The 23488-nt window shown below is 41.6% G+C and overlaps 2 protein-coding genes across 2 annotated transcripts in view; both read left to right on the plus strand.

The window, feature by feature from the left end:
* Nucleotides 1-7017, plus strand: part of taf15 (TAF15 RNA polymerase II, TATA box binding protein (TBP)-associated factor) — a 40983-nt gene extending 33966 nt beyond the window's left edge. Inside the window, exons 11-16 of the mRNA XM_028807030.2 lie at nt 4492-4621; nt 5205-5294; nt 5537-5612; nt 5728-5807; nt 6244-6352; nt 6651-7017. Of these exons, the coding sequence (XP_028662863.1) occupies nt 4492-4621; nt 5205-5294; nt 5537-5612; nt 5728-5807; nt 6244-6352; nt 6651-6690 (525 nt within the window). The 3' untranslated portion in view covers nt 6691-7017. The remainder of the gene's footprint in view (nt 1-4491; nt 4622-5204; nt 5295-5536; nt 5613-5727; nt 5808-6243; nt 6353-6650) is intronic.
* Nucleotides 7018-11508: 4491 nt separating this feature from the next.
* mmp28 (matrix metallopeptidase 28) overlaps nt 11509-23488 on the plus strand; it is a 100697-nt gene continuing 88717 nt past the window's right edge. The window contains exon 1 of the mRNA XM_028807031.2: nt 11509-11811. Within this exon, the coding sequence (XP_028662864.2) occupies nt 11686-11811 (126 nt within the window). The 5' untranslated portion in view covers nt 11509-11685. The remainder of the gene's footprint in view (nt 11812-23488) is intronic.

Below are 23488 nucleotides of genomic sequence, written 5' to 3' on the forward strand. Positions count from 1 at the left end.
GCACAGGGGAAAAAAATGAACATTTGAAAAATCCATAATTTAATAAACGACCAAGAAAGGTAACATTGCAACAAATGCAAGCTACGAACCAATCGCTGTAAACAGAAGTGAAGTGGAGGTTAAAATCCAATAGGAAAAAGTCTTCTTTAAATAGGAGGTTAAAACAATGCTCGAATCAGTCTCTTTAAAAACAAGCCCTTATGCGGCCAGCCCCCGCTTGAGCTCTCTCGCATGCTTGTGTGTGTGTCTCTCGCGCGCACGTCTGTGTGTGTCTCACTCGCTGCACAGGGAGAGTGCGGAAATGTGCGGAAATCATCGGCACGCACAAACCGAAAGGGAAACTGGCTTGTTTGTATACCGAGTGTATGGTCGTGAACAGATGCAAAAGTTTGGAAAACTTTTTGGTCGTGAACCGATTTGTATGTGTTCCGAGACGTTCGTGAACCGAGGTTCTACTTTATATCCAAGTTTTATATTGTTCCATTTCATTAACCCAAACTTTTCCCCCTCCGTATTTTCACCATGTAATGCGTACAATTTGGATGGCGTCAGGAAAAAAAAATTACTCTTTGCTCTTGATGCTAATGCTGTGCGTGTGTGTGTGTGTGTGTATATATATATATATATATATATATATATATAATATATATAATTTTTATATATATTCATATATTCCTTTTTGAAGAGGATAAGTCTCACATTTGTAGTTGATCCAATATACATTTTTTCACTGGCTGGAATAATTTTAACTGCTTGAATTCTTCCCTATGCTTCTGTCAGTGTATTCCATTTGTATAACTAACTCATTGTTAAGATATGAAATGTGATTACATCGTCATGTATCTGGAATAAAGTTCACTATCTAGGATTACTGCTTGAAAGACTGTCTACTTCTGGACTTTGAGGTAATTGGTTAAATAATACACTGGCACTGAAGTTTAAGTTTGGACTATATATCTAAATTTTTACCTGCCCAAAAGACCATGAAATGCCCGAATGAATCGTCCACAGAGCAGTTAGTTCTGTGGTCGCAGCTCAGTTGTGCGCAATGATCCCCAAACAGAAACATTGTAATTTTTTTTTCTTACTTCGTACTTTGCTCTTGCTGTTTTTGTTTTCTGTGGTTTTCAGTGATACCTTTTGCTTATTGTCAACATTTGAAAACATCCATTGGAATTTAACTCGGTGTCACCCTCCTATAGAAATGATAGATATGGAAAAACGACAGTTCATATTAGAAAAAAAAAAAAACTATGTTTTTGCAGCTCTTGATTCCGACAAAAAGAAAAAACGTTGCCAGTGAATTCAGAATTTCGTCAGACACAGTCAACTTTCTTGAAAGACCGATCAAAAAAAGAAGAAAAATCTTGGGTTGCAAAAGTATGCAAACTGCTGCATTTGAAGATGTTGAAAAAGCAGTTTTTATGATGTTCAGTGATGCTTTTTCAAGAAACATTCCTATTAGTGTGCCACTCATTCAAGAAAATGTGAGGTTTCTAAACTATTTTGGGACCTCCCCCAACTGGACAACATGCGGAAAAACATCCCGAAGTGCGATCACCGCATCTGTGGAAGACTGTTTATCTGTTGCCGGAGCAACAACACGCTCACAGCTCTGCTGCGTCCCTCTGCCAAAGCAAACTCGTTGGGTGATGCAAGGAACATTGTAAATGCAGGGAACGGTATTACTTGGCCGCTAACCTAGTCACAATCCTGCCTGACTGCTGTGTCTGTTACACAGAGTGGCAGATCCATATTACTAACCGAAGGTTATGGACGCAGGGCGCATCGAGGCGCACGCGCACTGCAACGAGCCCGCCCATAGCTACCGACACAACCACAGAAAACACGCCTACCAGTGTGATCGCCACTGCAGTGAGCCCGCCCATAGCTAACGACACAGCCACAGAAAACACACCCGCTAGACAAATGAAGCGCACGAAACAGGTCCCAGGCAAAGGAGTCACAGCTCAAAAATGAAACAGCTCAACTAACGGAAATACAAATCCGAGCCCATAGCTAACGACACAGCCACGGAGAAAACAACGAAACTATTCAGCGAATATGTGAATCACAGTACAGTATTACAGTATGGAATCCCCAGACGTCCAGACTACACAGCATATTTGAATCACATTACAGTATTACAGTGCGGAATCCACAAAGGTCCAGACTACACTGCATATTTGAATCACATTACAGTATTACAGTAATACATTATTAACAGTCCAGCCACAGAAAACACAGATACGACACCAGATGGAAAAAAACAATAAACGAACGCTCCGTATCACAAACAAACCGCGTTAGTTCAAACCAGAGTCAGTAGGTGGCGCCCAAACAACATGGATAAAAACAATGACCGAAGGCGCCCACACAGAGAAGCCACTTTAGTTCAAATGGGATTATTGAATTAAATGGAAACTTTACCATGCCTACGACCTGTGAACTATACCTGAGGTAAAGCGTGCACGCCAGGTTGTACAACCGCCCGGACGCAACCGGCTACACCACCGCATATACGACGACACAGCCATACACAAACAAAAACGAGACTGCATGAAGAAAAACAATAACAGAAGCGCGTTGAAATGAACTGTCCCAAGACGCACCCACCCTCCATGATATTTCATCACGCACCGGCTTCCCCCCTGGGAATGGCCCATACTGCTTTCGCGTGTGACAAATATTGCATCGGATTGGAACAATGCACCCTGAGCCAAGTCACCACCGCAAATGTGCCCAAATGTACGTGTTACATCTGGAGGACACAGTGTGTCAACCACAGAGCTAATAATGAGAAACGTAGCTGACGTCATAAACAATCACCCATTAGCAAACTCTATGAAAATCCTACATGAAGTTGAAAGAGAAGCCAATACAAAAGCAGAGGCGGACGGTGTGGCACCAACTACAATTGCCTTAGTGCTAATAAAGGACAAAGAACAGGATCCGAGACGATACAATGTTCCCATCGTTGATGAAGTGGCAATTGTGTTTCGAAGTGATGACGGTGAGCCTCCGTTTCACCGCGATATTGTCATGCATTTACATCCTGATGGAAACAAGGCGCCTACAACGCGCTTCTGAAACACCACAACCACATGAGTCACAGCTCCAAAAAGAAACCGCTTTAGTACAAATATGTTTATTTCATTAAATGACATTTCCCAAGATGCACCCACCCTCCATAAGGTGATTGCCATTCTTGGATTTGCAATTCTTTTGAGAATCGCGGGCTTGCTGGTCATGCTACAATAAATAACCCTGCTGTTCCTGTTTCAAACTGAATAAAGCTGGTTTTGCTAAAGTAGTGAGACTCAGCCTCATGTTTTGGGGTGCAAGACAGGGACTTATAGCGAGACCACAATCTTTTAGGATTTGCTTCTGTGGCGTTTCGCTGCAGTGCTGTGTGCCTGCTGTTGCCCTGCCTCAGCAACGGACAAGCAATCTTCCACAGACGCGGCAATTGTGCTTCAGGACGCATTTTGGCGTGTTGTCCCGTTGGGTAAATGGTGGGTCCCAAAAGAATTCAGAAACCTCACAATATGAAGTTAAAGAGGATTCGGTGTCTGATAACTGTGCTGCCCACAACATGCTTCCATATTTAGGTAATGTTGGTGTTGAATTCCTCTCACCCTATTGCACAGCAGTGGTTCATCCATTGGATTTGGGCATCAGTTGCACCCTGAAAGTGTATTATCGCAAGTAAATGCTGAGAAATTCTCGTCAGCATAAATTATAGACAGGATGCGATTAAAATTAACGTGAAAGAAGCTATTGAAATGATTGCAAACGCCTGGACACAAGTTAAAGAAAGCACTAGAGTGACAAATACAGAATCTCATTACTACGAAATTTTCATTACAACAAAATATATTTTAGGTCCCTGGCACTTCGTTGTAATGGAATTTTACCTGTATTAAAATTATAAAGGCAATAATATTAAGACAAAAGTTCCACAAGCTGTTTACCTTACCTAGTGACCTCATGCAACTGATTGAGTAGTTGTTGACCAGTATACTCTTTGATGTGATCTTTCACCTTTTCTCTGGCAATTCTGTAAGCAGTGTTTTTGTGTATGTTGGAATTCTGCTATATTTCTTTTATAACTCTGTGCTGTTGGGGCAGGGGAGTTGGGATTTTGAAATTTGAGTGACAGTATAATATATGGTATGGATTTTCTTACAAAAAAGTGGAATAGATGCTAGCAGCACAAATTGCTCCCCAGAACCAAGTTTAAACATTTTCGGAGTAGCTTCATTACAAAGAATTTGGCACACAAGTGTGACATTTATGAATCCAGAAGAAAAATGACTACTAAGCTGTGTACCAAAACAATATATGTATTGTAGAAATGGATTGTCGTTTAGCAAGGCTTATTTTTTTTTTTTTTTTTTTTTTTTTTTTTTTTTTTTTTTTAGTGAAGGAAAATCGGATCAAAACTTTTAACTGTATATTTCTGTATACTCTTGTTGTATTTTTGAACAGATTAATAAAAAAACAGGCAAACCCATGATTAACTTGTATACAGATAAAGCAACTGGAAGACTTAAAGGAGAAGCCACAGTTTCATTTGATGACCCACCATCTGCAAAGGCTGCGATTGACTGGTTTGATGGTAAGTTTTTAATTATTTTACAAGTTCATGGCCTTAGTTAATAAATTTCCATATTTCTCTTGGATTTGTTACTTCAAATGATAGTTGGAGCTGAAGTATATTTTTACTTTGTTGGATAAAATCTATAATAGAAAAATTAAGGGGATGCTACTGTATGTCTTATGTATATGCACTGTTGCAGCAGATTTCTAACGGGGAATGAAAGCTGAAATTGTTCATTGTATAACTAAATTTTAAATCTGATTTGGTAAGCTACTTCTGCAAATATCTCATTTTCCTGATTTGAACAGATGCTTGCAAGCCAAATGTGAAACTGTCTTCAGTTATTGCAAACTTGGTTAAACTATGCAGTCCATGTTACATTAATTGGCAAGTAATACTTTTTACAAGTAGAATTTTTACATGCAGTTTTTCCGAAAAACAGAACATGCTTCTGTTTTGTGATGATTGCATATAATGTGAGGCAGCATGATCCAAAGTGCTTGTTTATAATTTGAAATGTGCACTTTCCATTTTGCAAACTTGCATAATGGCATAAAATGGAGGTTTTGTAATGGACAGGAATTTTTCTTCCCCACTATAGGAAAGGATTTTAATGGAAGGATAATTAAAGTTTCTTTTGCTACGAGAAGGCCTGAATTTATGCAGCGTGGAGGCGGAAGAGGACGTGGAGGTATTGTTGACTTGAATACAGATATCTTGTTGTGGTATCAACATGCTGGAGTATGTAGAATAGGAAACACTTTATACAGAGTCTCAATTTCAATAAATATTAAGTATTTTCAATATATAATTTAGATATGGAAAATGCACTTTTTATGTGATTTGATTACCGTTAATAGTGCCAACTAAATGTTTCCATGCTTCAGTTGACTTGAGTGGATGTACTAATTTATTTATATTGCTGTTGTGTAGGTTCTAGAGGTGGTTTTGGTGGTAGAGGGAGTTTTGGAGGAGAACCAAAGAATGGAGACTGGATCTGTCCAAATCCGTAAGATGTGTCCTTTTTATCATATATGTTTAGTTTTAAAATTATATGTGTTAGATTTCATTTAGTAATGTGAAAAGTTACGTTTTGTCTAAAAAGACTAAATATTTTTGTCCAGGTCTTGTGGAAATATGAATTTTGCAAGGCGATCAGAGTGTAATCAGTGTCATGCTGCCAAACCAGAAGATACATTTGGAGGTAGGTAGTTATGTATGTCATAAGCAATTAAACTCAATTTTAAAAATTTAGACTTTTCATAAATTAAACTTGTCACTTCTCATTCAATCTGCCCACCATAGTTTCTTCTTTAAAATGTGTTTATTTTACAAATGAATCCGCTCAAACCTCTCTGGAAGCTCTAAAGTTGGTTTTACTTCAGTGATTTCCTGAAGCACAAATCATTGGGATCTGATTTTTTAAGTCATTAAGACAGTTTGGAAATTTGTTTACTGGGATATTTGGTGTATGCTTTGTAAAGTGCTTTGTGTTTGTGTCCTATGTGGATGAGAAAAATATGAGAAAACATGAATGAAAATATTATGTAGACTGGTGACTCTTATTGTTGAGTTTACATTGTGTCAAACTGACTGACCTCATATACACTGTACAAATTTACCTTTCCTCTTTTAAATAGATCGCCAGAAAGGTTATGGTGGGGACAGAGGTGGCTTTAGAGGTCGTGGTAATTTTCGTGGAGGTCGTGGTGGAGATCGCGGTGGATATGGAGGAAAGATGGGAGCAAGGTAACATTAACTGATGAAATAAGCATTACTATAATTTTTAATTAAAGTCAGTAGGTGACTCGCCCTTTACCCTGGATCTTGCTGCTTTTTTCTAGTTTTCTGTTTAGTAAAACTTAGAGTACACGTAATTTTGTTCCTAGTCAATATCATAGTACTGCCAAATGAGTAATAGCATAAATGTGATCAGTTTTGGTTGTAACAGTCATGTATATAACTGCAAAGACGGAAGATTTTTGAGACTAAAATAATTTCATATGTTGTGTAAACAATTTTTTTTTTTTTTTGTAACACCCCACAGAGATGATTACCGATCAGAACGAAGAGATCGACCATACTAAGATCCTGAAAATTATGTAAATTGTACACGAGCAGAGTGATTCGTCGTCGTCTTATCTGGCAGGCTTTTTTTGTTTGTTTTTTACCTCTTCATTTTGTTGCATGTTTTTTTTGTTTTGTTTTTTGGGTGTATTGCAGTACAAAAATGTGCAGCTACTGTAATGGATTTTTTCTATGACGAATGTATTCAAATTAGTAAATTAGACCAAGTCAATATTTTTTAATTGTTGTCATAGGTTGAAGGTGCAACATGAGCTTCTCTTATAATACAGTGTTCGCATATTGCAGAATATTTTGTATAACTGATTAAAGTAAACTTTTACTTCTGACTCTGTTCTCCTTCATTTAAACTGAATAATTTTTATTATTCTGGTATGTAGTTAACCTTGCAATGTCCAATTACAAATTTTTTTTTTTTTTTTAGAAAAGTATTTAAATTTGAGTTTTACAAACCAGCCATATTTTTAATTCCATTAGGCAATATCACCCTCTGCTTTCTATGAAATTACTTTCCAGATACTAAAGTACAAGGCACCTTTTAAAAAGTTGTATTTAAGCTCTTGCACTATTGTATTTAAGCTCTTGCACTATTTTTTCCCTAGTTACAAAGCCACCTTGCCAATGTAATAGGGTTTGTATTCAGATTTCTTGGTCTAGATACCTCCATTGTCTAAGTGCTAGATGCAAGACAAAAGTCCCAACCTTAACTATATGGTCATCTCTGGCTAATTGTTCAGTTTTAGCTCCTATGAACTAGGATTTGCTGTTTGATAGACATAACTTTTTTGTCCCCAGGGGGAAGTTTCGCATTTTACAGAAGCTCTTTAAGTATATACATACATACATAGATAAGTAAATATGTACACACACTTTGGTCCAAACACTGAAGATAAAGAAACTGTTTGTTTAAAGGACCCCCAGTAGCGTTTCCTGACACATTTTTGTTAAATTCATTGTCTGAAAGTCCTCAGTGTTAGTGAGTCAGAGAGGATGTGCAGAATTGTTCATAATGGCACTGTTTTGTTTTCATTGTCTCCTTTGCTACTACCTCTAGGGGGTCCAGAGTTCATCCAATAACTGCACCTGCCCTTTTAGTTAGCCTTTTGTTTCTGTTTGCTGCTCTTGAAATGTTATGACCACAGCATAGAAAATTGCACTGGCCATCAGAGTTGTTGATGTGAAAGATGTTACTTCCCACAGTAAAGCAATGCAGCCTCCTAAGAAAAAAGAGCCTGCTCTGCCCTCCCTTGTATAGTTCCTCTGTTCAGAGACCAGTCCAACCTGTCATTAATGTGGACCCCTATGTACTTGTAGGAGCATACCACCACTCCATCCACTTCTTGAACAGTGACCGGACATAGAGGCTCTTTGGTGCGGCGAAAGACAATAACCTTTTCCTTGGTTTTTCTGTTAAGACGCAAATAATTTTCTTTGCACCAGGAAACAATCTTCTCCACCTGACTCCTATTTTTGTCTCATCCCCTTTATCAATACTGAAATCATCTGAGAAGTTTTGCAGGTGTTTTGTGAGCATGTAAAAATTCCATTAAGTGTTAAATATTAAGATTTTGAATGAACCTCATTTGATAAAAATCTAACTTAACTAAATTAAGATTGTGGGATTTTATCTTGAGAAAGCTGGCCCAAGTCCATCTGAATCTTTTACTAGCTGCTGCAGTGGGTATAGAAAAGAATCACCCCCTTTGAAATATTCCCATTTTTTTTGCTTTACAGCATTAAATGAAAATGCACACATAAATATTTCTTCCCAGCTTTACTTACTCAGTGCATCCTATAACATCCCAGTGAAAGTTATCAAAGCTTCAGTTCAGAAAAGATATAAAAAACAAGACTAATATGAGATTAATAAAGGATCACCCCAACCCGAACCCGTTAATTTGTTGAGCCACCTTTTGCTTTAATGACAGCCTTGAGTCTGATGGGATACTTCTCTGTAAGCTTTGCACATCTAGATTGAGCAATGTTTACCCACTCTTTACAGAACTGTTCAAGTTCGGTCAAATTGGATGGTGAGTGTTGGTGGACTGCTACCTTCAAATCTTTCTTCAGATTTTCAATGGGATTTAGGTCTGGGTTCTGACTGGGCCACACAAGGACATTTGCTTTTTTCTCCTTCAGCCACTGTGTGGTCAATTTTGCTGTGTGCTTCGGGTGGTTGTTGGGTTGAAAGGTAAACATTCTGCCCTTCAACTGTCTTGGCAGAGACTAGCTGGTGTTCCTCAAGAATTTGACTGCATTTTGCCCCATCCATTTTTCCTTCTACCCTAATGAGAGCCCCTGGCCCTGCGGCAGAGAAACACCCCCAAAACAGAATACTGCCACCTCCATGCTTTACTGTAGGTATGGTGTGTTGTGGATGGTGAGCTGCATTGGATTTCTGCCAGATGTACCATTTGGTATTGAGGCCAAATAATTTGATTTTGGTCTCATCTGACCATAAGACCTTTTTGCATCTTCAAGGTGCATTCTGGCAAAGTACAAACAAGCCTTAATGTGGCCTTTCTTGAAGTGGCTTTTTCCTTGCGACCCTCCCAAACAAGCCACAATTGTGGAGCGCTTATGAAATTGTTGTCACATGCACATAATGACCACTGTTTACCTTAAAATCCTGTAACTCTTTCAAAGTGGCCATTGGCCTCTTAGTAGCCTCTTACCAGTTTCCTCCTTGCTCTTCCATCCAGTTTGGAGGGATGGCCGGATCCTGGGAGGGTCTTAGTAGTACCAAACCCTTGCCACCTCTTTATTGACTTTACTGTGATCCTTGGGATTGATGAAGCCTTTGAGATTTTTTGTATCCATCTCCTGCCTTATGTCTGTCCACAACTCTTTCCCTGAGATCTTTTGAAAGTGGCTTGCCACCCATAGCCAGTTGTTTGCTGTCAGTTGCATTACCAAGCAAGGGAATGCTCCAGTAGCAGCTGTTTTTATGCTTCACTGATTGATCACAGGTGGAAGCCAGTAACCATGTTCTGCAATGGAAATGGTGGTTACTTACACCTGGTTGAGTTTACAAATATTGTTTAGGTGGGGGGGGGGGGTGATCCTTTATTAATCTCAGTATTTCTTGTTTTTGATTTTATAAAATTCTTAACTGTAGCTGTGCTATCTTTCACTTGGTTGTTATAGTTTGCATTGAGTAAGCTAAGCTGGAAAAAATATTGGTTTGTGTTTTCATTTAAGGCTGTAAAGCAAAAAAATGGGAATATTTTGAAGGGTGTGATACTTTTCTATTCTTAATGTATGTCAGTGTGTTGTTTACCCTACCAGTATTACATGGTAAAGGTTAAGAGCAGGCATTGCTTAAGTGTGTTAATTTTTCCTCTGATGTGCAATGGGTGTTTGCCTCATTGATTTTAGAGAATTGTTACTGGAAAGGATGTATACGCTTTAGTATGCATGGCGTAGCTCACATCTGACTGGTACCAGTGCATTTCACTCTCATTGGTTTTCTTTGTTGTGTAACCTTCCCACATCTGCTTAAACCAGTTTGGAGTTGCAAGGATCTGTCCCAGACTTGGCACCACCCCATCATATGAAGCAACACACAAACTCAGGATCTTTAAGTAGGGCAGGAGTACTAATAGAAAAATTCATACAGATGTGGTGAAAGCATGCCAACTCTGCACATGATGACCAGGTGGGTCCCGCCTCCCTTCGAGGGTTTTTTTTTATTTTGTGGAAATGATGTGCATCAAGGATGTCAAACTTAATTCCTGGTTGGCAATTATTGGTGATAACAGAACACAATGTTAACTTGATTTTAATTAATTCCCTCTCCTACAAACCCATCTTCTCTCTCTCTCTCTCTCTCTATACCCCCCCCCCCCCCCCCCCCCCCCCCCCCCCCAAATTAACGAACAACACAAGCAATGTCAGGTAGCAGATGACTAGGCTAGCTGGGATGGTGTCAGGTAGCAGATGACTAGGCTAGCTGGGATGGTGTTCTAAGAAAAAAAAAAAAGATCACTAACAGTCTGTGTAAGTCAATGTTTCATTAACACTAATATAGGATTGGTTGGAGTGAACACGGTGGTGGTCCTTGTCTGTTTGAGACTCGCCTGTGTTTGCTGGTCATCTGTTGGTTTGCTTTGTATAACTATTATTTGGCTCTGATTTCAGCAAAATTAATTGGTTAATTATCTTCCGTAACTGCGTGCTAATTAAGTGGCTGGAACAAAAAGCTGCAGCCTTTGGCCCTCCATGATCTGTGTGTGACACCCCTGAATTAAGTGTGTGTTCAAGTACCGCCTCATCGTCCGCACATCAATCTTTTCATCCCACTTGCACTTTACCAAATAAGAGAGCCAATGTCTGTCAGGTCTGTTGAAAGGGCCGTGTATTTTTTTTAACTAGTGGTTAAGTTCTGTATTTGATGAGCAGTAGTACCAAAAGATTCTTGTTCACAAATTATTGTGGGGAAAAAATATCAAGTCGTATATTAACTTTTTTTGTTGCATTTTCTGAATATGTCTTAGTGCCCGTGAAAATCAATTTATATGTTAACTCCAAAAAGAGTAGCTCTCCCAACACCTGCACATTTGTCCTTTCATTGCACTAATTGTTGAACACAACTTTTTAAGACGAAAATTCGCATATGCAAATGATGGAAGATATTACCTCTTCAGAGTTGAAAGACTAAGTCAAAATACGTTTATGTATAGAGAGATTTGAGGAATGGCCCTTTTAATTACAAACCGGTTTGAACCAAAACTCAACTAGTGGAGTCGGTGACTCTTGTGGGAGTGTGTTTAATATACGTCACGAGGGGGCGTGACCGAACACTGAGCTACTCGGCGAGCGTGTGAAAGTAGCGCGACTTCCAAGAGCCCTACAGCTGATACTGGTGCCAAGGACTTAACCTGCCTTTGGAATGAGCTTTGACAATAAAATGGATTAGTTATGCCGCAACGACATTTCTATTGCTCTTTCGTAAGAAGCAAACACATTTCTAAAGAAACTTGTCATTTGTCTACAAGATGCGCTTCATTTTTAATTTCTTCAGGATAGCAAATCTGCTTCTGCTGTTGGCTGCTGTTTTTATCGCTGCCTGTGCCAGTGTAACAGTCACTAAGGATCAAGGTTTTGACTGGACAAAAATCGAGGTAAAGAATAGTGAAAACGTTTAGCATGCATTTATGCTGTGACACATAAATTGCCGCGGATATGAAAAGAACACGAAAGTGATCGTTATCCGTTGGTGACAGCTGGAGTGCAACAAAGTCGGCTTTCAGTTAGACAGAGCATTAAATATTGATCTTGCAAAAGAACGTGGGCTTTTAGTGTTTGTTCACGGCGTTGTAATTGCAACATTCATTCCTTTAATTTAATCTTACTAAATCCGTTTTATTCCATCCAAAGCGAATGAAAAGAATAGTTAACAATTAATAAAAGCACTGACACGCAAAAGCGCCATTTGACGTACCAATATTAAACGTTTAGTTTAATGCAAAATCGGTTACCCGGCGCCCTTAAATTGGATCAGGCGGTTTGGAATATTTGTATTAAACTGGACTGGCGCCCTGCTTGTTTCTGCTCCGGCTTTTTCGCGACCCTGCGTTTGATGATCGGATCAAGAAAATGGATGGGTGGTTAGCTTAAAATACTGAGGTGATAACGGCTCTTTTGAACCTCTTTTTCTTGAGTTCACACGAGTCTAAAGTGATTGGTTTACAATAGGAATAAGTTGAACAAATTATTACAGTACAACTTTGTGGAAAGCCGATGCCATTCCTGGCAGGTCGTACCGCGCAGGGATGGATGCACAAAGAGATTATTCGTAAGGCATAGTGCGCTGCCATTATTTACTTGGTCTTTTGTTTTTAGAATGTTAATGACCTTCGATGGATTGGCGAGCCATTCAAAGCGGTTTTCCTCCTTGCACATAAAGAGAAAGACGCCGACGCTCACGGGCCCAAAGCAGACAAGCGGGTTATAATGTGAGGGGACATGTGATCGATGGGCGGCACGGTGGCGCAGCGCTTAACACTGTGGATGTTGCACGTTCTATCGGTGTGCTGGAACGGATTATTCGGTAACCCCTCTTATAGCCAAAACCGCAGGGGATGTCCGCTGGATTCGCAATGTTGCTCAGGGTCCCTAGGGATAATAAATACATGGTTAATTAATCATCATGTTACTTGTATTGCTGTAAAAATCTTTTCAGCTAATGGAAACTATATGTTGTAACGATATAAAAAAAACTGCATGTGAATGAATATAATGACTTAATTGAGTTAAGATTTGTGTATTAGGAAGTTTATGCAATGTGTGTATACAGTTTTACACACACAAGTGAATAGCTGCTCTGATTGTGACATTTTAACAGTTTTGTGTTTAATTTTTCCTTTTATGTCTTCAGAGAAAAATTGGCTGCCCAGTCTAATCCCTCTAAATCTGGAGGGCACCATCTTTATACTATGAAAGGGGAAAAAAGAAAGTTCCTACTGAGAATGCAAATTACTTCTCAACATGATTTGTGACGGTTTAAACCTCTATGCAACTATATGTGAGGAGGCAGCAAGGTTAGTGTTGCTGTCCCCCAGGTCCAGTGTCCAGGGTTTAAAGCCTGTGCCTGCCCATATGGACTTTTGCATGTTCTCCCTGTGGCTGAGTGGGTTTTTCTCCCAAATGCCCAAAATGTTGCAGGTCAGTTCATTGGCGACACTGGCACAAGGCAGGAGTTAAAACCAGATGGGGACTCGGCTGTTCACGCCGTTCCACTTTACGGTTGCCAGTTAAAGTGAATGCATGTCTTTGAGATGTGGAAGGAAACCCCCCAGAAACACTCCGTCACCACCTGTGAGTGCCATGCAGCTTGTGATCGAGCTAGGGGTCAAAGATCCGGAACTGGGCCACCAGTTCTTTAGTACAGCAGACTGAAATTGAATTTCAATTCTGTACCAACAAGAAAAGAGTTTCAGTGCCTTCCCAGAGGTCCATAGGTCTAGAGGTCTGCAAATACTACACTCTACAGCACCAAGCAGAAAGGCCATTGTGGTTCTCACTACTATCTCAGCGGCTGGGGAAAGGGACATATGGGCCTCACTGCTAAGACTCATCTTGGATAAGAGTTGGAAAATGAATGACTGAATTTCAGTGGAGTTTTTGGCATTAAAATTGTGTTGGGGTCATGCCAGAATTTTTCTCTCAGTAATGTTAGCATTAACTTAATTACTTACGTATGCCTGCTATCCCTTCTGGGTCATAGGCCTTCAAGGCATCTTGGTCCTGTGCTTTCTTCTCTAGCTGACTCCCCATGCTTCTGGTATAAGCTTCAATGTCTAGGTCCTGGTTATTCCTTGGCTGTCCATTTTTTTTCTCCCCTTTGCCTTGTGGGTTCCAGTTCAGGGCTTCGCTGGTGATGTTCCTTGCTGGCTTTCAGAGTGTGTGACTGCTCCTCTTCCAGTGCTGTCCAAGGATTTCATCCTCCTCTGGCAAATTTTTGATTTTCTACCACTGGTCTTTGTTGCTGGTGGTATGTGGTCAAAGGATGTGGAGGTTCCTTCTTGGGTAGTTGTTGATGAATGTCTGAGCTCTCCTCATGGTTGTCCCTGTGGTCCTCTTTATTTCAGCTCTGTATAGTAGTAGTCACTTGATATTGGTATTGAACAGCCTGACTTTGATTTGTAATGACAGTCCTTTAGAATTCAAGATGTTCTTTAATTGTAGGAAACCTGATCTTGTTTTTGTAATTCTTGCCTTTACATCTGTGTTGTTGATGACATTTCCCAAGTTGGTAAAGGCTTTCAGCTCTTCCTGTGCTTCTCCTTCCAAGGTGAATGGTATGAACTGGTTGCATTGACTTAAGGATCTTGGTCTTTTCTTTGATTATGTGGAAATCTTTGAGGTGTTTTCCATATTCTTCATGTGCTAGCAGGTGTGGGATAGTAGGGCCAAATCATCAGCAAAGTAAATGGTGTTCATTGGATTGTGGTCCTTGACTGGACTGTGGACATCATCATTATCCAGTGAGTTCTTGACCGGGAGATCTTCACTTGGAAGGCATCCATAAGTTAACCTTTTTGAAATGAGTTCCATTAGGTGTGTAAGTTAATATTAATGCTGATGATTTCCTGAACTCACAAACAGGAAATCATCAACCTCACCATTAACTTACCTAGCGACTAATGTCGTGTCCCCCTTTTGCAAATGACTAATGATATTTGAAAGTTCTCAAAGAAAAGAACAACATACAGTCATGGCCGAAATTATCGGTACCCCTGGAATTTTCCCAGAAAATGATTGCAATTACAAATGTTTTTGTATATACATGTTTATTTCCTTTATGTGCATTGGAACAAAACAAAAAAACAGAGAAAAAAGCCAAATCTGACATCATGTCACACACAACTCCAAAAATGGGCCATGACTGTACCTACTGTGAAACATGGAGGAGGCTTGGTTATGTTTTGGGACTGCTTTGCTGTATCTGGAACAGGGTGCCTTGAGCCTGTGCAGGGAACAGTGACATCTCAAGTCTATCAAGACATTCTGGAGTGAAACAAACAGCCCAGTGTCAGAAAGCTCTGCCTGATTCACAGGTCATGGATCCTCTAATAGGGTAATGACCCAAAACACACTGCTGAAAGTATCCAAGAAAGGCTAGGAACAAAACATTGGACTATTCTGAAGTGGCCTTCTATGAGCCCTGATTTGAATCCCATCCAAAATCTATGGAAATAACTGAAACATACAGTCTGCAGAAGGCACCCTTCAAATCTTACACAGCTTGAGCCGGTTGTTTTAGAAAGAGTGAGCTAAACTACCAGTTGACAGATCTCATTGAGAGCTACAGAAATCGCTTGTTTGCAGAGATTCCTTCAAAAGGTTGTGCAACAAAATATTGAGTTGTGTCCCATTATTTTTGTCCATGACATTTTTATTTGTATTATTATTTGAAATATTCTGTTGAGTCAAAACTCCAAAGCAAAGTCTGATTTGACAGTTTTCAAGTTATTTCACAGACAATTGTGGGTTCTTCTGTTTTTGTGGAGAGGTACCAACAGATTTGTCCACATCTTGCCCAACAACTCGTCCTTATTGCAGAAACCCCACTGCTTTTTTTTTTTTGGTAATTTAGAGGTCTCACTTTGTTCTTTTCAAACATTTTGTTTCATCTGCCCACCACTGGTGTGCCATCATATGAAAGTCTCATCTTTTGCCTCCCCTCACCCTTTCTTGAGAAGTACCTGACCCTCCTGATCCTGGCTAACCCAAAGACACCCTGTATTTAAACGGAATTCACATACAACCCAATAAATGCCCAAAGGCAGATTCCGTTCATCTAGTTTTGTGCTTTGTAACATTTTATTTGCACCAGTGCTTTATTACTATTTTATTAATAAACTGTAAAAGAGTGGTGTGGTGGTTCAAATTGCTGGTTGGCTGCATGTTCTCTGCATATCCATGTAGTTTTTTTACAGGTACTATGACCAATTTTCAGTTTCCAAACACATGCAGGTCAGGGGTCTCTAAGCAGACCCTGTCGGAGTGGTTGTATCCTCTGGTGGACTGACGTGCAGGCCCGTCTTCATTTCAGCTTTGGGCAAAGCTTCTGGGGCCAGCAACTCCTTATTGTAGCAGTGTTTTGGCTTAAATGCCTCTTCATTGTTTTGTGGAAGGTGGACACAGTGCCTCTGGAATTTCACGACTGGAGAGGTGGTCCTCATTTTTTAAAAGGGGACCAAAAAGTGTGTTCCAATCATCATGGCATCACTCTCCTCAGAGAATGTCTTGTGGTGTCTTATGAAAGAAGAATAAATCTATCTATCACCACTGATTGGGTCCGTGTATTTGTAGAGTGAGGGGTGATTTTGCGTATTTGGTGCCATTCAATGTGAGCATTGATTCCACCATCATACATCTTGTCTTCTCTCCTGCCCATGATATCAAGGCACAACAGAGCTTTGCAGGACGTCCAGTTTGTTTCACTAAGGGTTGCGCCATTGCTGTTTGCAGATGACTTTGTCCTCTTGTGATGTTTAGTGCACTGTTGAGTGTGATTCCATTGGGACTGTAATCAGATGACCCAAATCTGAGGTCATGATCCCCTACCAGAAGAGAATAGCTAAGGGGTGAGCAGCTGTTCTAAGTGGACAAGTTCACGTAGCTCAGGGTTTTACTCTGAGTGAGTGTAGAGGTAATTGTGAAATTTGCAGCGGACTTTAAATATATTGCATGTTTTTTATCGATTTCTAAGAATAATCCCATTCACCTTTGAATCCACTATCAAACACTTGGGTCCAGCAGGGAGTAATAAGCTGCACAAATGGAGAAGGTCCACTATAGGAAGGTGCAACATCCCCTCAAAGCCACAACAGCAACTAAAAAAAGCAAAAACAACAACAAAAGACGATCATGACAAAAAACAGTTTGAGTAATCAATGAACTGCCCAGGAAAATCCCAAAATGACTGCTGCTGTAGTGCTTTGAACTCCATCTGTTGGCTGAGGTGCTTTTGGTGTTCCGGCCATAGACGGTTATGGAGGACCACAATTCAACAGTCCCAGGGCTGAGCAGGTCCGTGGTTTTGCTGCCTCCGTATGCCTGTGGTTCAGCAGTTGTGGGGTTTTCAATTGCCGGGATGTGGTAGTGCTTTTTATAGCTTTACATGATATTGTCTCTGTACAATAAATCATTTGGTGTTTAACTGAGAGATTGCCGGCAGTAAGTCAAACCCGTTTCCAGTGAGAGTTGGACTCCACCAGGGCTGCCCTTTGTCACCGATTCTGTTCATAACTTTTATGGACAGAATTTCTAGGCGCAGCCAGGGCGTTGAGGGGGTCCGGTTTGGTGGACTCAGGATTGTGTCACTGCTTTTTGCAGATGATGTTGTCCTGTTTGCTTCATCAGGCCGTGATCTTCAGCTCTCTCTGGATCGGTTCGCAGCTGAGTGTGAAGCGGCTGGGATGGGAATCAGCACCTCCAAATCCGAGACCATGGTCCTCAGCCGGAAAAGGGTGGAGTGCCCTCTCAGGGTTGGGAGCGAGATCCTGCCTCAAGTGGAGGAGTTCAAGTATCTCTGGGTCTTGTTCACGAGGGAGGGAAGAATGGAGCGTGAGATCAACAGACGGATCGGTGCGGTGTCCGCAGTGATGCGGGCTCTGCATCGGTCTGTCGTGGTGAAAAAGGAGCTGAGCCGCAAGGCGAAGCTCTCAATTTACCAGTCGATCTATGTTCCTACCCTCACCTATGGTCATGAGCTATGGGTAGTGACCGAAAGAACAAGATCGCGAATACAAGCATCTGAAATGAGTTTCCTCCGCAGGGTGTCTGGGCTTTCCCTTAAAGATAGGGTGAGAAGCTCAGTCATCCGGGAGGGGCTCAGAGTAGAGCCGCTGCTCCTCCACATCGAGAGGAGTCAGATGAGGTGGCTCGGGCATCTGATCAGGATGCCTCCTGGACGCCTCCCTGGTGAGGTGTTCCGGGCACGTCCAAGAGGGAGGAGGCCCCGGGGAAGACCCAGGACACGCTGGAGGGACTATGTCTCCCGGCTGGCCTGGGAACGCCTTGGGATTCTCCCGGAAGAGCTAGAAGAAGTGGCCGGGGAGAGGGAAGTCTGGGCATCTCTGCTCAAGCTGCTGCCCCCGCGACCTGACCTCGGATAAGCAGAAGAGGATAGATGGATGGATGGATGGATTCCAAGAAATACTTTTCTCATGGACTGATGCAGCATAATAATAGAAGCAAAAGGCAATAATGAATAATATGTAACAAATAAAAAGGAGCATCCAGCAGTGTAACATGATAGTGATAACTAGAATTAGGACAGATATTCTACATGAATTGTAATATTTCATAAGCCGGTTATGCATGAGTCATGTGCAGGCCACACCGACATACTGAATGCATTTCCGATAGATAGCTAGACAGATCCACTTTTATTGGTGTCTAGAAACCCCCATAATCCACTTCCACTCCTCAGCTTCTTCAGACACAAACTACAAGAGTCATTCCTGGACACTAAAAATATGAGCATCTTCACAAAACGTGTCCAACTTCACATAAGCTCTTGATGACTTGAACGCCAGCCCAGCATGCACTAGCATCCTGTCCCTACCTCAGATTACACCCTAGGAAGGAATCAGTTTTATTTTATTTTTCTTATTTTTGCTGTTGCGCAGATTGGCATCCATGCACTTTCTAACCCCACTTATCCAGCTCTGAGTTGTAAAGTGGAGAGAAATGGTGATGCTGTGCAGAATGGTTGTCCATAATAATACCAGCAATTAGGCACTACTGTTGAGTCGTTGTTGTTAAACTATTTATTACTTTGTGATGCAGCCAGATTTGTACTTATACTGTACATATATATAAGGCGCACATTTCAAATGTATTTCACTTGATGGCTTCTGTAGTCCGTTTAGGGTGAAAAGTGTAAAGATAATATAAAGTTATGTTTAAAAAATGACGGATTTCCTTTTAAATGACCCAGTATGGGTTACACTTTTATTAAACCATGTAATGTTAATTGTTAATAAGTGTGCGATTTGTGGTGTGGTTCATAATTCATATAGATGATGTCTAATAATACTTCAGACATGTCCATTATTAATTCATACACTTAATGCCTTTATGAGCTGACTGTCTGTTAGAAGCTGAAAACATCTTCCTGCTTTCCTGACGGAGGTGAAATACTCCATACGGCCATTACACATACTGCAACAGCGTGAAGACATGGCGGTGCATGTGTTAGGAGAAACTTGAGCGTTGTCTGTTTTGTCCTGCAATGATCACAATGTTAACTTCATGGAGGTGGTCCACCCTCTTTGCCCCTTTATGTTTTAGAAAATGGAGTATATTGTGAAATAAGACAATGATGTTACATGATGGAGTCACAGAAAAAAAGATATTGTAATAAATCTGTTAAAGTAACATTTTGCCTCCTAAATGAGGAAACAACACTGTGTGCAGTTTGGCCTCCAGGTGATAAAAAGGACACATCACCATTGGAAAAAGTCCAGAGAGGAGCAACAAGGCTCATTCCAGGGCTGTGGGGGATGAATTAGGAGGAAAGATTAAAAGAGCTGAGCCATTTCAGTTTAAGCAAAAGGAGATTACGAGGAGATATGATTGAAGTGCAACATCGCATGGACATCAGGGACAGTGCCTCTGGATTGGCAGACTGGGGTGGTGGTCCCCCTCTTTAAGAAAGGGGACCGGAGGGTGTGTTCCAACTACAGAGGGATCACACTCCTCAGCCTCCCTGGAAAAGTCTATTCAGTGGTCCTGGAGAGGAGGGTCCGTCGGGTAGTCGAGCCTCGGATTCAGGAGGAACAGTGTGGTTTTCGTCCTGGTTGCGGAACAGTGGACCAGCTCTATACCCTTAGCAGGGTCCTGGAGGGTGCATGGGAGTTTGCCCAACCAGTCTACATGTGTTTTGTGGACTTGGAAAAGGCATTCGACCGTGTCCCTCGGGGAATCCTGCAGGGGTACTCCGAGAGTATGGGGTACCGGCCCCCCTGATAAGGGCTGTTCGGTCCCTGTACGATCGGTGCCAGAGCTTGGTCCGCATTGCAGGCAGTAAGTCGAACCCGTTTCCAGTGAGAGCTGGACTACGCCAGGGCTGCCCTTTGTCACCGATTCTGTTCATAACTTTTATGGACAGAATTTCTAGGCGCAGCCAGGGCGTTGAGGGGGTCCGGTTTGGTGGGCTCAGGATTGGGTCACTGCTTTTTGCAGATGATGTTGTCCTGTTTGCTTCATCAGGCCGTGATCTTCAGCTCTCTCTGGATCAGTTCGCAGCCGAGTGTGAAGCGGCTGGGATGAGAATCAGCACCTCCAAATCCGAGACCATGGTCCTCAGCCGGAAAAGGGTGGAGTGCTCTCTCAAGGTTGGTAGCGAGATCCTGCCCCAAGTGGAGGAGTTCAAGTATATCAGGGTCTTGTTCACGAGTGATGGAAGAATGGAGCGTGAGATCGACAGGCGGATCGGTGCGGCGTCCGCAGTAATGCGGGCTCTGCATCGGTCTGTCGTGGTGAAAAAGGAGCTGAGCCGCAAGGCGAAGCTCTCAATTTACCAGTCGATCTATGTTCCTATCCTCACCTATGGTCATGAGCTATGGGTAGTGACCGAAAGAACGAGATCGCGAATACAAGCGGCTGAAATGAGTTTCCTCCGCAGGGTGTCTGGGCTTTCCCTTAAAGATAGGGTGAGAAGCTCAGTCATCCGGGAGGGGCTCAGAGTAGAGCCGCTGCTCCTCCACATCGAGAGGAGTCAGATGAGGTGGCTCGGGCATCTGATCAGGATGCCTCCTGGACGCCTCCCTGGTGAGGTGTTCCGGGCACGTCTAACCGGGAGGAGGCCCCGGGGAAGGCCCAGGACACGCTGGAGGGACTATGTCTCTCGGCTGGCCTGGGAACGCCATGGGATTCTCCCGGAAGAGCTAGAAGAAGTGGCCGGGGAGAGGGAAGTCTGGGCATCTCTGCTCAAGCTGCTGCCCCCGCGACCCGACCTCGGATAAGCGGAAGACAATGGATGGATGGATGGATGATTGAAGTGTTTAAAATTATGAGGGGATTTAATACAGTGGATCAAGACTGTTATTTTAAAATGAGTTCATCAAGAACACGAGGACACAGTAGGAAACTTGTTAAGGGTAAATTTCACACAAACATTAGGAAAGTTTTCTTCACGCAGAGAACCATAGACACTTGGAATAAGCTACCAAGTAGTGTGGTAGACAGTAAGACTTTTGGGACATCTAAAACTCAACTTGATGTTATTTTTGAAGAATTAAATGGATAGGACTGGCAAGCTTTGTTGGGCTGAATGGCCTGTTCTCGTTCATACCGTTCCTATCTTCTAACTCTCTGATAGCCTCTACTATATTTGAGTTTACCCAGGTTGCTCAGTCATCCCCTCTAAATTGCTGTCCTCCATCTTCTTGTGCTCTTCGGTATCTCTAGGTGTGAGGCCAGTTTTTCTTATTCTTCTCCAGTGCCTTTGCCATCCATGTGTTTTTCTCCTCCCTTCATGTTCAGTCTGTTCTTCCTCATTGCTTCACCCTTTTAACTACCACAGTGAGCTCTCTGCGCTAGCAGCTTATGTTCTGAAGAGCACTTCTTATCACCAGGGATCTTCAGGTTCTGTCCTGGAGGCTTGCAGTGGCTGCAGGATTTTGTTTTCCAACCTAATTTCTTAATCAGAATCTAATAATTGCACGTTATTTAATTGTTTAATTTAATTGTTATTTAATTCTGTGGCATTCATTTTGCCACCTCATGACATTCTGATATTGCAGTTTTATTTTTTTTCTACAATTTCCGCCAAACGATTATCGTCCTGGAGCAAATGACAGTCCATTACTTTTTTCTCTCTTCAGTTTCTTTCCAAATATTTTATTAAAATCAATGCTTCACGATGATCACACACAGGAGTAAGTAGGACCAAGTGAGATGGTGAGCTGCTGGCTCCTTTGTCATTGTTAGTTAGTCACATGTTAAGCAAACAAGAAGACAAAAAAAATGGCAAATGTTGCAGTTTGAAACTAAAAGAAGCAATCATGGGTTATTTTAAAATGAAACAGAAAAAATGTTAGCTGAACAATAACTGATATCTTATTAAGTGGGATAAAATAAAGTCCTGCAGACACATTGGACCTCAATGACTGAACGTGAGTCCCACTCTTCATCACCTCCTGCCCTGCTGCCACCATTTTGTTGATCTTTATGTTTATCTTCAGTCATTTTCTCTTCCTTTATTTTCAATTCATTATCTTGACAGGTCACCATCTTCTCCCTGATCTCGCATTGATTATTAACTTATAATATCTCAACAGACCCCTAGTGACATTACAATTTCATCACAGTGTTGTCACATCTACTCTTTCCATTCATCAATGTTAATTTACATGAGTAGGGTGTTGGCAAACGTAGCCTTTGCCTAATTCTCCTGCTTATGAAAAAGTAGAAAATGAGGGGACAAGAGAATCTTCAGCACAGGTGAATTGGGCTTCCTAATCATGGTTTTGGGGGCCTCCCAGGGATTATTCCAGTTTGTCCTGTCACACCCCAAAGACTTGTGTTTTAGGTTAACTGGTGATTCCAAGGGGACCCTGTGTGAGTGTGGATGGGCATGAGTGGGCTGGCACCTTGTCCTGGGTTTGTTCTTGCCTTGTTTCCTTTGCCGCTGGGATATGACCCCACCATGACCCTCAATTGAATTAAGTTTTTTGAGAATATCATGGTATGTTATGTTAATCCTAGGCAGGAGGTCCAGATTTCCATCTTTTTCTTTTTTTTTGATTGAGCATAAGCCAAACAGTAAACACGAGAAGAATGTCCTTTCTAATCTCTGCCTTGCCTCACTCTTGAGGAGGTGTGCCTTGGCTACCACCTGCTCAAAAGCAAACAGACCAACATGAGGCTATTTGGAAGGAATCTATTGTATCAATTCCATTTGGACATGAATACATGATGGTACTAATATGTAAAGCTGATGTCACCATTCTCTTGAATGTGTCCTTTAATGTCACATTTGTATTCAGTTTTATGTTCTTTTCAAAGCAGGATCTCAGAATAGAGCATGGGGTGGTGTCTGGGAGGCAGCTAGGGCTGCTTGGTATTAGCAAACATGTTTTGTCCTGCTTCCACACCTTTCTAAATAGCCCCTGCGCTTGGTACACAAATATCTCCAGCCTTAGTCATTGTACCTGTAGAGTTTACCTGTCGTAATTTGTGAAACGTCTGACTGACGGAGGCTGGCATTAGGAATGAGCTGCATTGTACCAGCCTCCAAGAATTTACACAGGCGCAAACAGAATTTCAGCCTGCAGGAAT

The sequence above is a fragment of the Erpetoichthys calabaricus genome, chromosome 8 (assembly GCF_900747795.2).
Source record: "Erpetoichthys calabaricus chromosome 8, fErpCal1.3, whole genome shotgun sequence".
Classification (NCBI taxonomy): Eukaryota; Metazoa; Chordata; class Cladistia; order Polypteriformes; family Polypteridae; genus Erpetoichthys; species Erpetoichthys calabaricus.